Source organism: Vombatus ursinus, unplaced genomic scaffold (genome assembly GCF_900497805.2).
Source record: "Vombatus ursinus unplaced genomic scaffold, bare-nosed wombat genome assembly UNPS02011353.1, whole genome shotgun sequence".
NCBI classification, from domain to species: Eukaryota; Metazoa; Chordata; class Mammalia; order Diprotodontia; family Vombatidae; genus Vombatus; species Vombatus ursinus.
In genome coordinates, this window is record NW_020951131.1 from 1,925,997 (window position 1) to 1,938,602 (window position 12,606).

Sequence of the window (12,606 nt, forward strand, 5' to 3'; positions counted from 1 at the left end):
CCCATAGGAGGTGGCACTTGAGCTGAGCTTTGACCTCCCTGAGCAGTGAGGAGGGAGGGCACTCCAGGCATGGAAAGGCACTCCGGCCTCTACAAAGGCCGGACGTGGAATGCATTCAGAACAGCGAGTTAAACAAAAGATATCAATGAAAATTGAGTAAAGAAAGAAAGTGTCTACTACACGTAAATACTGGCTAGAATACGCTAAGTGCATGGGAGATGGAGACTGAGGGGTACGGCACTGGAGGAGAGAGAGCTTCCCTCCCGGTAAGAGGATCAGGAAAGGCTTCAGGAGGGAGATAGACACTGAGCTGGGCCTCGAGAGACGCGGGCTGGAGCCCACTGCAGTCACAACAACAACATCAGTATCAGTAATAATAAGTGTCATTCATGGAGCACTTTAAGGCCTGCAGAGCTCTTGACAAATTTGCTCTCATTTGATCCTTACAACAGCTCTGTGGTGGTAAGTGCTATGATTGCCCCCACCCCCCAGATGAGGAAGTTAAGTGACCTGCCCAGGGTCACACAGCAAGCGAGTATCTAAGAAGGAACTTAGGCTGGGGACAGACGGCACTGGGGAGTGGAGCGGGGAGTTGGGCTGGAACACCACAGTGAGAGAGCTAAAGGGCAGGGGTTGGTATGAGATGAGGCTGAGAAGGGAGGCAGTGTGCCACCATCTAGAAGGCCCTGAATGCCCCAAATCTCCACGGGCTCACCCAGCTCTGACTTTGTATGTCTCTGGCTCACACTCCAAGAGGAGCCTCTGGCCTGGTCTGGGTTTGTCTTGCTAAAAGATACTCATTTATCCACGTGTTTGCAGATTGAAACTAGGCCCCATGTCAATAACCCGTGTTGGGCAGGGCTCACCAGCCGCCTGACTGAAAGCCGCCATGCTGTGGGGCTGCCTGCTGGCGCCAGGGGCGATGGTGGCTGTGGCTCCCTGGCTTCAGGCAGGCCCAGCAGGTCACCTTTGTTGGGTCGGTTGACTGGAGTCCAGCTCTCGCACCGTCTGGAAGTGTGTCAGTGGAGAAGGGAAGCCTTGGCATGCTCCACAGAGCAATACTGGGTTTTCTTGCTAAGTAACAGGCCTCCTTCATTTCCAGGCGTGGTTCCCTCTGGTAACTTTCCTCTGCTGCCAGCTGTGGGAAATGTCAGCTTTAAAACAGGGGCTGGTGCTGGGGGCAGGCCAGCCCCCTGCTCGGCTCAAAGCCCCCCACCAGGAAGCACCCACGTGCTCCACTGGGGTCATCCTCGACTTGTCTCTCTCGCTAGTCCCTCGTGCAGAGTGAGACGTGGCCCTTCCAGATCTTATCAGTTCTCTGCCCACAGCATGGCCCTCCTCCCTTCCATCCGGCCCACACCAAAGGCCGCCTCGCTGGCTTGCCCTCACGTGGCCCGCTCCTGATTGCTCTACCTTTCCCTGCCCCAGCCAATTCTCCCCAGAACTGCTGAAGTCACAGTCCTAAAGGTAGGTCTCCCCGCATCATTCCTCTGCTCAAGAGGCTTCGATGGCTCCCAGCTGTCTCTCAGTCTGAGTCCTCGGTTGGCAGTTTTAAGTCGTTCACTCTCTGTTCCCAATGTGTCTTTTCAGAAGGACTTCTCATGACTCCCTTACATAGCTTACATTCCCTCCAATGGCCCAGTCCACAAATATGGCGCTCTGTCTCCCTCTGGGGCCTTTGGACAGGTTGTGTGTGGGCCAGGAATGTCTCCCCAGCCCCCTGGGCTTCTCAGGACCCCTCACTTCCTTAAAGCCTCAATTTAGGCGCCCCCCCCCCCCCCCGCCAAGGCTTTTCCTTCCCCGTCCCCGGTGAGGACTCCTTCCCACAAGAGGGACTTTGTACTGCTTCTCTGTGGACACATAGTTCCTCTTGACTGTTGTGGAGTGGAAGCTTCTTGAGGACAAATCCTGTTCCTTTTTTGTCTTTGTGTTCTCAGTGTGTACCGCATAGTAGGAGCTTTAGAACTGCTTATTGAAGTGAAGTGAATCACATGTTTGAGCCGGGTTAGAGGAGAGCTCTGGGGTCAGAGGGCTACCTTTGACCACCCACTAAGTACTTGACCCTAAACAGAGTTGGAAAAAGGAAGAGTCTGGGGCCTCAGGGCACTGAGGAGCTGGAGGACAATCAGGATAGGCAAGGGCCCTGACCCCAGGCTAAAGAGGATGCCTCGGGGGCACCAGGTAGCCCCCTGCACAGGAAGCCTGGGACTCAGAGGAGGGTTTAGACCCAGATGCAGGCCGAGGAGCAGCGGGGGGGGAAGGGCCGAGAGTTCCTGCCCAGGCGGTTGGGCCGCCTGGGGAGGGGGGGTGAGCAAAGATACCCAAGTCAGACACGAGGTTTAAGACGTTCTGGGGCGGGCCTGGACTGGGCCAGGTGCCCCTGAGAGGTAGGTCCCTGCCGCCCCCCAGGCGCTGGGATTGACTTTTTTCTCTTCCTCTTTTCCAAAAGGCACATTGGCACACACTCAAAACTGTGAGGGAATGGCAAACTTAGGTTTCAAGTAAATAATTAGAATAATAATGACATTTCCCTTGTGCTTTAAGGCTTACAAAGGGGCTTTGTAAGTATTATCTCATTAATCTTCCCAACAGTCCTGGGAGATAGGTGCTATTACTCCATTTTACAGGTGAGGAATGGGGGCAATCAGAGGTCAAGTGACTTGACCAGGGTCACACAGACAATGAGTGACTGAGGCAGAGTTTGACCTCAGGTCTTTCTGACCCCAGCTCTAGGACTCTATCCACTACCCCACTTGGTTGTCTTAATTATAATTCTTTCTACTCTCCCCTCAAACTCTATCAATTTGTTTGATCGGTGGTCCATTCCTTCTAGGACATTGTATATGAATGAGTGAATGAAAAAACATTTATTAAACACTTATTATATGCAAAGCAGTGGGCTAATTGCTAAGGAAACAAACAGAACAGAGGAGACAGTTTCCTGTCTTCGAGGAGTTTCCATTCTAGTTGGGCAGACTCTATGTAGTTTCTCTTCTCCACCCCCACCCCCAGTTCTTTAGCCAGTTACAGGCAGCATGGCGGCGGGAATGAGAGGTGGCTTCAAAGCCAGGAAGACCTGGGTTCAGGTCCTACCAATGATGCATGTACCTTGGGTAAGTCACTGACTCTCTTAAGAGCACACTGCAGAGAAGGTGCCCACCTGCACTGGGAGAGGGATTCCCCTCACCCAGGAGTTCCCTAGACCACTGAAATCACGGGGCCTATGCCTATCCCTAGTCAAAACGATGTTTCAGCACTGGGGAGAGCTCAAGGTGCAGCTGTTTGCAAACACTGGCTTGCCCTTCCATGGGGCTTTATGACTTCCAAAAGCGTTTTCCTTGTAAGGACCTAGTAGAGCAGGAGACAGCGGGGTGGCGTCCTTACTTTACAGCTGGAGAAACTGAGGCTGAGAAAGGCGAGTGCCCAGCTCGCGGAGGTGGGGATGGGGATCTGCCTCCTGGTCTCCTTCCTCCGGAGGAAGAGCCCTTTCCTTTCCACTCCCCAGGCGCCACAGCTTGGGCTGGTTTGTTTGGCTGTGGGAGAGCCTTCAGGCACCTGACGCTGCTGTGCCGTGCCCAGGGAACCCACTGGCCTCTGTTTTCTCTTCCTCTTCTGTTCCCCAGCTATCCATTCCCTGTGACGTTCAGCAGCTGCAGTCAGAGGGACCTGGAGTCTAGCCTGGAGAAAGGGATGGGCATGTGCCTCTTTAACCTGCCAGACGTCAAGGAATCCTTTGGGGGCCAGAAGTGCGGCAACGGCTACGTGGAGGAAGCCGAGGAGTGTGACTGTGGGGAACCAGACGTAAGCCGACCATCGCCAGGCTCCATCGACCAGGAGCGGAGATGGCTGGGGTGGCAGGCAGGCAGACCCAGCTTTGGGGGGCCCCAGACAAGCTCTTCACCTCTTGGGGCTCCAAGCAGTGCTAGAGCACCAGGGGCAGGGCTGGTGGCGCTCTGCACTGATGGAGGGCCTTGCCTCCCTGGGAGCTCCTCATACCAAGGAAATCACAGGTCCCATAAACAGTAGCAGAATCCACTATGTCAGGCACTGTGCTTGTTTCTGGGGGTACAATGACAAAGAAATCAAACATTCCCTGCCTGAGGGAGCTCACTCTCTACGGAGGGATACCACATCCACGCAGGGAAGTAAATAGCAGACTGTTTGAGGAGGGCGGCAGAGCCGTAACTAGGGAAGGCCCTTGGGGCTTAATCCAGGGTGCCAACATAGAAGCCTGACGTCTGATTCAGCACCCGCAGAAGGAAGGATGAGCGTCTGGCTTGGCATAATGGGGCCCATGAGATGAGATGGAGAAATCTGCTTGATTGGATTCTCCGTATCTGCACCCTTACATTTCCCTCACTTCCTTTAAGCAGATAGAGGGTTCTCTTTATTGAAAAGGGCAGTCCTCTTGGCAAGAGGAGGCCAGGAAGAAGCGGGAGGTGCTTGGCATGGGGCTCCATGGAGAAGAAAGCCCCAGAATTCTCATTCCAAGTCATTAATAAGCACATTGCTCTCTTTGCACTGGCTACCAGAGAGGAATTTGAATAAGCCAGAGCCAGCTTTCACCCAGAGCTTCCTTGTGGCTTTAAACAAGGCCATCCCTGGCTGCTGGGGCCTCCTCTGTATGCAAGAGCCGTAGTGTCCCAGCCTTCTGTCCCCCTCCTTCTCCTTGTTAGCGTCTCTAAGCAATCCAAGAGGCTGAAAGAGCCTTCTTAAGCCCTGGGGGCTAGTCAGTCTCAGGATGGATTTTAAACAATGACCCCATCTTTCTGGAGGGTTCAGAACAGCATCTCTAACCCTCTTCAGAAATAAACAGCTACCAGGAATCTGTCCATTATCTCTTGAAAGATAGAAAAGGAAGTGACCTAAGTCAGTTACTTATTAAAAAATAAAAAGAAGGCATTTTAAAATAGAGGAGCTATATTTCTTCTCACAGTGTGAAACTGGCTTTCCTCCAAAGATTGGATAAGCCAGTTAATCAGTAAGCATTTATTATGCACCAACTGTGTGCCACATGCTGGACTAGTTACAGGGAATGCAAGTACAGAGACTGGAATGAGCCCTACCCTCAGTAAGCTTACAGTCTAGGGAGGGAGCCAACATGTGCAAACACAAGAAGATGAAAAATAAATACGAATTGTTTAGGAAGGGAGGGTGTGAGCATCTGATGGGGATCGGGGAAAGCTTCAGGCAGGAGATATTTGATCTGAGTCCTGAATGCTACATTAGCTAGCGCTGATGGAGCACTTTAAATTTTGCAAAGCTCTATACACCCCTTACCACATTCTGTCCTCACAACAATCCTAGTAGGTAGGTGCTCTTACTAACCCCATTTGAAAGATGAGGAAACTGAAGGCAGAGAGGTTAAGTGACTTGTGCTAGGTCACAGAGCTGATCCTCCAAACCAGGTCTTCTGACTTCAAATCAGATCCAGGATTCTTTACGCTGTCATGTTTCTTTATAGTCTTAGGAGACGCCTGGGGCCAGAATTAAGTGACTTGCTCAAGGTCACACAGCCAGTTTGTGGGCCAAAAATCCTTTTGAGCCCAGACCTTCCTGAGTCCAAGTCTCACTTATTCATTCTGCCCCTCTGCCTCCTCTGTGATCCACAATGAGTTATTAAATAGGATGGATGTGTCTGGGAAGAGGACGTGGAGGGGTCCTATCCCATCAGAGACAATATCCCTGGCTCCAAGGGCAGCTGGTCAGATTCCCCGAGGCACCTCCTTAGATTCTTACAGATGAATGTCTGTCTCTAGCATGCCTGACTCTAATCACCATGAGTTGTCTTTCTGTACTACCCGTATGACTTTGGATGAGCCACTTGGCCTCAGTCTCCTCATCTGTAAAATGGAAGGCTTGACCTAGATGACCCCTAGCTTTCCTTCCAACTCTCTGAGTCTGTGAGTCTCTGATCTGGGAGTGACAGGTGCTGCAAAGGAATTATACCGGAGCAGCTGGATCTTTGGGAAGGCAAACGAGTGGTTATGTGCTTTGTGGACATCGTCCTTCCCCTCCTCACTGTCCAAGTCTGCTGCCCTTTGCTGGTAGGAAATATGGCTTCCTTTCTTCATCTTCCTCCCTCCCTCCCTTCCTCCCTTGCTTCCTTCCTCCCTCCCTCCCTTCCTCCCCTCCTTCCTTCTTCCCTCCCTCCCTTCCTCCCTCCCTTCCTTCTTCCCTCCCTCCCTCCCTCCCTCCCTTCCTTCCTCCCTCCCTTTCTCCCTTCCTCCCTTCCTTCCTTCTGTTTCTCCCAGTGGCTCTCTAAATTGTTTATGGTGCATTGTGAGGCCTGACAATGCAAAAAATGGTTCTAACGATAGCATTGAAGAAACTCCTTTGAAGATGAGCACAAGAAAACTTTTTAAATAACACTAGGGTTTGCAAAGTGGAAATTCCTTGGAGTGTTCATTAATGACTTGAAAACAACCCAAATTAGTTTAATGGCTCCCTATTTCTCGGGAGGTCTCCTGTTAACTTCCAGTCTCTTCTCTTTGATTTGAGCCCCGTGTAACGGTTTATTAAACTAAATTAATATAACTCATGACTCCTCACAGGGAAATGGCGGCTTTCACACACCAAGCCCCTCCCTTACACTGGGTCCGTTTCTTCGTCCAATTCTCATCTTCTTCTTCTTTTCCACCTGGGGCTGTCACATGATTTCCATCCAGCTCTCCCCTGACCTTTCCATCCCACCTGTCTACCAAGGGAGTCCCCAGATGTTTCACCTTGGAAAAAAGCTCCTGCTGATTGGCTCAAAGACATATTGGCAGCCAGGAGCAGGGATCTCTGCTATAATGTGGAGTCAAAACAGTCAGGGTGCAGGATTTGGAGTCAGGGGACCTAGGTTTGAATCCCAGCTCTGCCATTCACTTCTTGTGGGGGCACCCTTACCAGTCACTGCAGTTCCCTGGGCCTCAGTTTTCTCATTTGTAAAATGAGGTGAGGGACAACTAGACGACACAGTGGATAGAGCACCGGTCCTGGAGTCAGGAGGATTTGAGTTCAAATCCGGCCTCAGACACTTGAAACTTACTGGCTTTGTGACCCTGGGCAAGTCACCTAACCCCGATTGCCTCACCAAAAAAGAAAAAAAAAAATGAGGCAGGATCTAGCCAGGCTCCAAGGCATCTTCCAGCTTTGACTCTATGAGCCTCTGAATCCACTTCAGATACTTTTTTTGTTTTGTTTTTGCCTGACTCCTTGGCCGGAGCTCTATCCACTGTGCCCCCTGGCTGCCCCCCACCTCAGATCCTTTTGAAGAAGAAATAACCTCCATTGTTTTCTAGAAGATTAGCAACCACAGCAATGATGATAATAACAGGAGTTCTCTTTGCCAGGAAAATCACGGGTCTGGGCCGAACACGAATAGCTAAACGTTCAGATTTGTACACTGCGTCAAAGCTTGCCTGCACTGCGCGTGCATGATCTCACTGGATCCTCAAAATAACTCTGTGGGGTAGACGCTGTCATTGCCCCCATTTTTCAGAGGAGCAATCTAAGATTTGGAGGCATGAAGCGACTTGTCCTGAGTCACCCAGCTATTAAATGTATGGTGCTGAACTTGAACCCACATCTCTATAACTCCAAATCCTGTGCTCTATGCCCTACATCAGGCTGTCTCTTTTAAGGGCTTTGCAGATAGGATTACATTCTGTCCCCACAACTACCCAGTTAAATAGGTATAATAACCCCCATTTTTGCAGATGAAGACACTGAGGGTCAGAGAGGTGAAGTGAGTTGCCTAGTCGTCAGAGGCAAGATTCAATCCTGTGACTTTCTGACTCAGGGCAGGTACTCTAGTCATTAGGCCATGCTGCCTCTCAGAGCAGACATTCTCAATAGCCTGCCCTATCAGAATAAAACTGAGAAGGCATGCAGATCATTGGTGCCTGTTCTATCATTGTTTCTCCTTGGGGTCCTAGTATTCACTGGCCTGCCTGAACTGCGCCCCGAGATGCTCAGACTCAAACGTCCTGGAGCATTTCTCATGTTTGATAAACACAGAACCGCAAAGGACAAAGACTCCAGAAGGCTAATGTGCTCCTGTCTTCCCATCCATACTGCAGATGGGGGTTATGCCAACCCAGAGATGTTCCTGACTGCTCACTCATTCTTCAGGCTTGCTGGGTCCTAGCAGCAAGCTGTTCATACTTGAGCTTAGTAGTGGCGACAGCTTGCCAATACCTTTTAAACCCGGTTTCTAATTCTCATTTCCCCCTTCTTTACGGGACCAAATGTTCTGTAGATGAAAGCCACCAGACGCTCCCCTCATTTGATCTCCTGCTCAAGGAGTCAGGGACTAAGAGGGGAGTGGGATTCTTACTGAAAGATCTTTGATGGGGCCCAAATTTACCACAGCTGATTTAGCTTAGGACGGGAAAGGAGGCTGCAATGCTTTTCGGGTCTCATTAGTGGAACGACTCAGCCCATAATCAGCAGGGCTACATTACTGGAATCCTATGCAATTAACAAACTTTTTTTTTTTTAATTTGGGAGTGAGGAGGATGGGATGGGGGGCACACACTTGGCTTGGGTCAAACTCTGGACCTTTGTAGGATTGTGACAGGCCCCAACTTCAAAAACAGAGGACCCTCAAAGGAATCCAGGGGGAAGGCTTTGCCATCTGTGCTAATATGTATAGATATGTGTGTATACACTTATATACACACATGGGCATGTACACACACACACACGCACACGCACACACACACACACATACTCAGACTCCCTGCAGGATTTTCTGCGCCTTTGTAGGTGGAGGTCAGGAGTTCCTGTGACTGAGAAATCACTCCCCTTCTTGGGACCAAGCTGGTGAGGGGGTCTCTTGTCTGAGCTGAACCCAGACACAAACCTGCACGTGATCCATTGCTGGCTTTGTAGGTGAAGGCTTTCCTGCTAGTATATCCAAATCACTGCTGTGGCCTACTAGGTCCCCAGGTCACACCCACCTCATTGTGAGGAATCAGGAGAGGTCCCTGGTACAGAACATACATACTTGCATATATATATATATATATATATATATATATATATATTTCATTGGCACAAGGACTCCCAGGTGAGGAATTTCCCTTACCAATGCAGGTTGGCAACTCTGTTGCAGGTTATAGTCTTAGGAAGCTGCCTAAAGTACTTAGAGGTTAAGTGACTTACCCAGGGTCACACAGCCAGGCTATGCAAGAGGAAAGGCTTGATTCAAGTCTTGCTGGTTCCAAGGCCAGCTCGCTATAATACCATGCTGCCTCGTGTGTATCTTTATATTATGTAGAGAGTCTGAGACAGGCAGAGACAAAAAGACAGCGATACAGAGACACAGTACACACAGATACAGAGTTAACAGAGTGTAATGGATAAATAACTGGCCTCAGAGTTCAAAAGACACGGGTTCAAATCCTGCCTGAACATACACTGGGGGTGTAATCCTCGTGAAGCCACTGTTTGTACCTATGAAATCACAGTAAAAAACACAAATGTCAAATGTGTATGTATGTCTGTGCGATGCATCTTGTATTAATGTATGTATATGTGTGTCTTGTCTAAATGTGCATGCATGTTTGCACATAGATGTATGTTCATGTTTCTGTGCGCACACATAGGTATGGACCCAATTCTTCATTTAAAACTTTGAGAAAGGTAAAAGCGTTCTATCTCCCTCTCACTTTCCTTCCTGAGAGGGCAGTTCACTCAGGAAGTCCGTGGGTCAGTGGGCTCCTCTCCTAGCTGACTGATGGGTACCGCATACCCCCTGCACAGTGCTGAGACCATGGGGAGGGACACTGGCCTCCTCTGGGCCTTCCTAGGCCAGCTGACCTCCACACTTCCTGATCTCCAGAGGAAATCAACTCACAGCTCCCCAGAGCCATTCCCCACCTGGGCAGCAGGGCTTCAGCCCTTTTCAGCTTCCTTTCATCTCTTCCCCCATTAGATTATGAGCCCCCTGAGGTCAGGGACTATCACTTCTTTCTTTGTATCCCCAGCCCGGCTCACAGTAGGTGCTTGATGGACTTTGTTCACTCTGACTCTTCAGCTGGACCTCAGGCTGCTTTGGTTGCATAATGATTGATGTATCACACAGCCCCCCACGCCCCGACCCCTGTGTCTTTGCACTCACTGTCCCCTATGCCTCCATCTCTTAGCGTCCTTTGTGCCCCTTCAAGGCTTTGCTCAGGTGCCTTTCCTTCCCCAGAAGCCTTCACTTCTTTTCAGCACTCGATCCCTCTTCACTCTGCATAGATAAAGTATTCTGCCAATGGAGGGTAAGCTCCCTGAGGGCAGGGACCATTTTTGTTTTCCTCTTTGTATTCTCAGAACCCAGCCCAGCATTTTATACTCAGTAAATGCTTAATCCGGGCTTGTGGAATTGGCTTGACTTGGATTCCTGGCCCCTTCTGCTGCCCCAGCCCTTGAGAGTGGAGACGCCCTAGGAGGACTGGAGATAGGTGGTGAACGCAGGCCCAGGCTTCTCTTCCAGCAGCTTTTCCTTCTCCGAGATGAAGCCCAACAGCCTGGACTTTCTGAGGGCGCTTATTTTGTTCTTTCTGGGACTCTAGGAACGCCCTGCCCATGACATCAGTGAATGTAATGAATGATCCCTGCTTGGGAGGGCCGGCCAGTTCACTCACTCGGCCTTCCTCTTTTCCGTTTTTGTCTGAATTTACTTATTTGTTGTGACGTTAACAGTCATCGGCAAACTTAAATGGTTTAATGTCCAAAAAAATTGCAAGAAAGGACTGCGTGAGGAAGTGTGAACTTTGGTTGGGAAGTTTGTAAAGAAATGCACTACTGCACGTGCACACGCATGTGCATACACACTCTCACACGCACATGCACACACACACTCATATACGCACACACAACATTGAGACCCTGCTTGGTTGAGTCTTCAGGCCCTGGGGCACTGCCCCTTCCCTATCTTATACCCAGCCATTGAGGCTTGTGGACTGGATTCAGGTCTGGGCTCTCCCCAGTCTGCCTCTGGTGACAGGGACCTCCTTTTCTCATCCTTATTGGCTCATTAACAGCCCCTAATCTCAGTTTTCTGGGGATGACGCTTAGTAAAAGTTATGACTCATGTTTGGGCCCCTAAAAAGAGAAAAACAAAGAGGTACCCAGTGTACGAATGTGAATCGGGTTTGAGAGAAGTAGTTTATTCCTGCATAGATAGAAATGATAACATGTACACGATTACATTTATCCATTCATTCATTCATTCGTTTGTCTATTTTTTTTGGATGCTTTCTGCAGGAATGTACCAATCCATGCTGCAACGCAACGACCTGCACCTTGAAGCCAGAGGCCGTGTGTGCCCACGGACTCTGCTGTGAAAACTGCCAGGTACGTGATGGGCAGGGAGAAGGGCAGAGCTCCCAGCGGGCAGGCAGGAGGCCAGGCAGCCTTGGTCAGCCTGTAGTGTTAGGCCTGACCTTTCTACCATACTCTCAGGTTTACAAGGGCCTTTGGGACAATCTTCCAGTGACATCGGGTGGGCAGGGACCGTTATCAAAGACCTCAGAGTTCATCTCCTCTAACCCCTCCACTTACAGATGAGGAAACTTGAGCCCCAGGGAGGAGGAAGCAGGATCCCAAATTTAGGATTATTTTACAGAGGAAGAAACTGAGGCCTGGGGAGAAGAGACAGTTCCAAGGTCACATGGGCAGCAATCCTGGAGATGGGGTTATAGCCAGGAGTGACCTCGAAGACCATTTAGTCCATTCTCCTCCATTTTATAGGGAAGGAAACTGAGCCCCAGGGAGAGGAAGGGACATGCTTATGCTTACACCATTAAATGTCAAAGCAGGCAATTGAACCCAGGTTTTCTGACACCAAATTCAGGACTATTTGCACCATACCACAATCCCTCCCCACCCCCTTCAACAAATAAAAGCAAATTTTATAAAAAAAATCAAAATACGTAATTCAGAGCCTCAAATTATCATCAGTGATCTTGAGAACTAGTCTTACGGTCAAGAAAGACTTGAGTTCAAATCCTGTCTCTGAAATAAACTACCTGTTGAACCTGGGGCAAGAAACAGTATCTTTCTGAGCCTCAGTTTTCTCATCTATAAAATGGAGCTCACAGTACTATAGTACCTATGTCAAAGTGTCGTTGTGAGGCTCAAACATAATAACATTTATAAAGTGCTTTGCAAACCTGAAAGTGCTATATCAATTTCACCTAATAATATCATTGCTATTATTATCACCTGAAAAATGAGATAATATTTATAAAATGCCCTTGGTACAGTGGTTGGCACACAGTAGGTGCTTAATAAAGACTTGTTCTTTTACCTTCCCACAGAGGCGACAAGGTAGGCAGAGGGGGCGGGTCTTCAGGGATGGTCTTTGTCCTTTGGTCCCTTGGTGTTGGCTTACTCAATGATAGCACCGCCTAGCTGGTCATTTCATCATTTTGTGAGCCATTGAGGAATGAAGACTTCCAAGGTTAATTCTCTTTTGAAACATTTTCTTCCAAAGAACTGGACCCAAATCTTTAAACCAAAGGTTTTAATTTTCTAATCTTGTCATTAGTCATTAAGTTGTCAATCAATCATTAGAGTTAAAAGGAACCTTACTGAGAGACCACCTTGTCTTGAAATTAAGGTCTT

General features: G+C 49.3%; 1 protein-coding gene across 3 annotated transcripts in view; it reads left to right on the plus strand.

Annotated features, from left to right (window-relative positions):
• ADAM12 (ADAM metallopeptidase domain 12) overlaps positions 1–12,606 on the plus strand; it is a 374,850-nt gene that overhangs the window by 297,882 nt on the left and 64,362 nt on the right. For all 3 annotated transcript variants that reach the window (XR_003568576.1, XM_027855904.1, XM_027855905.1), the window contains exons 12-13: positions 3,624–3,801; positions 11,245–11,334. Coding sequence is in view for 2 of the 3 variants with exons in the window: in XM_027855904.1 (XP_027711705.1) it covers positions 3,624–3,801; positions 11,245–11,334 (268 nt within the window). In the remaining variant the exon portion in view is untranslated. The remainder of the gene's footprint in view (positions 1–3,623; positions 3,802–11,244; positions 11,335–12,606) is intronic.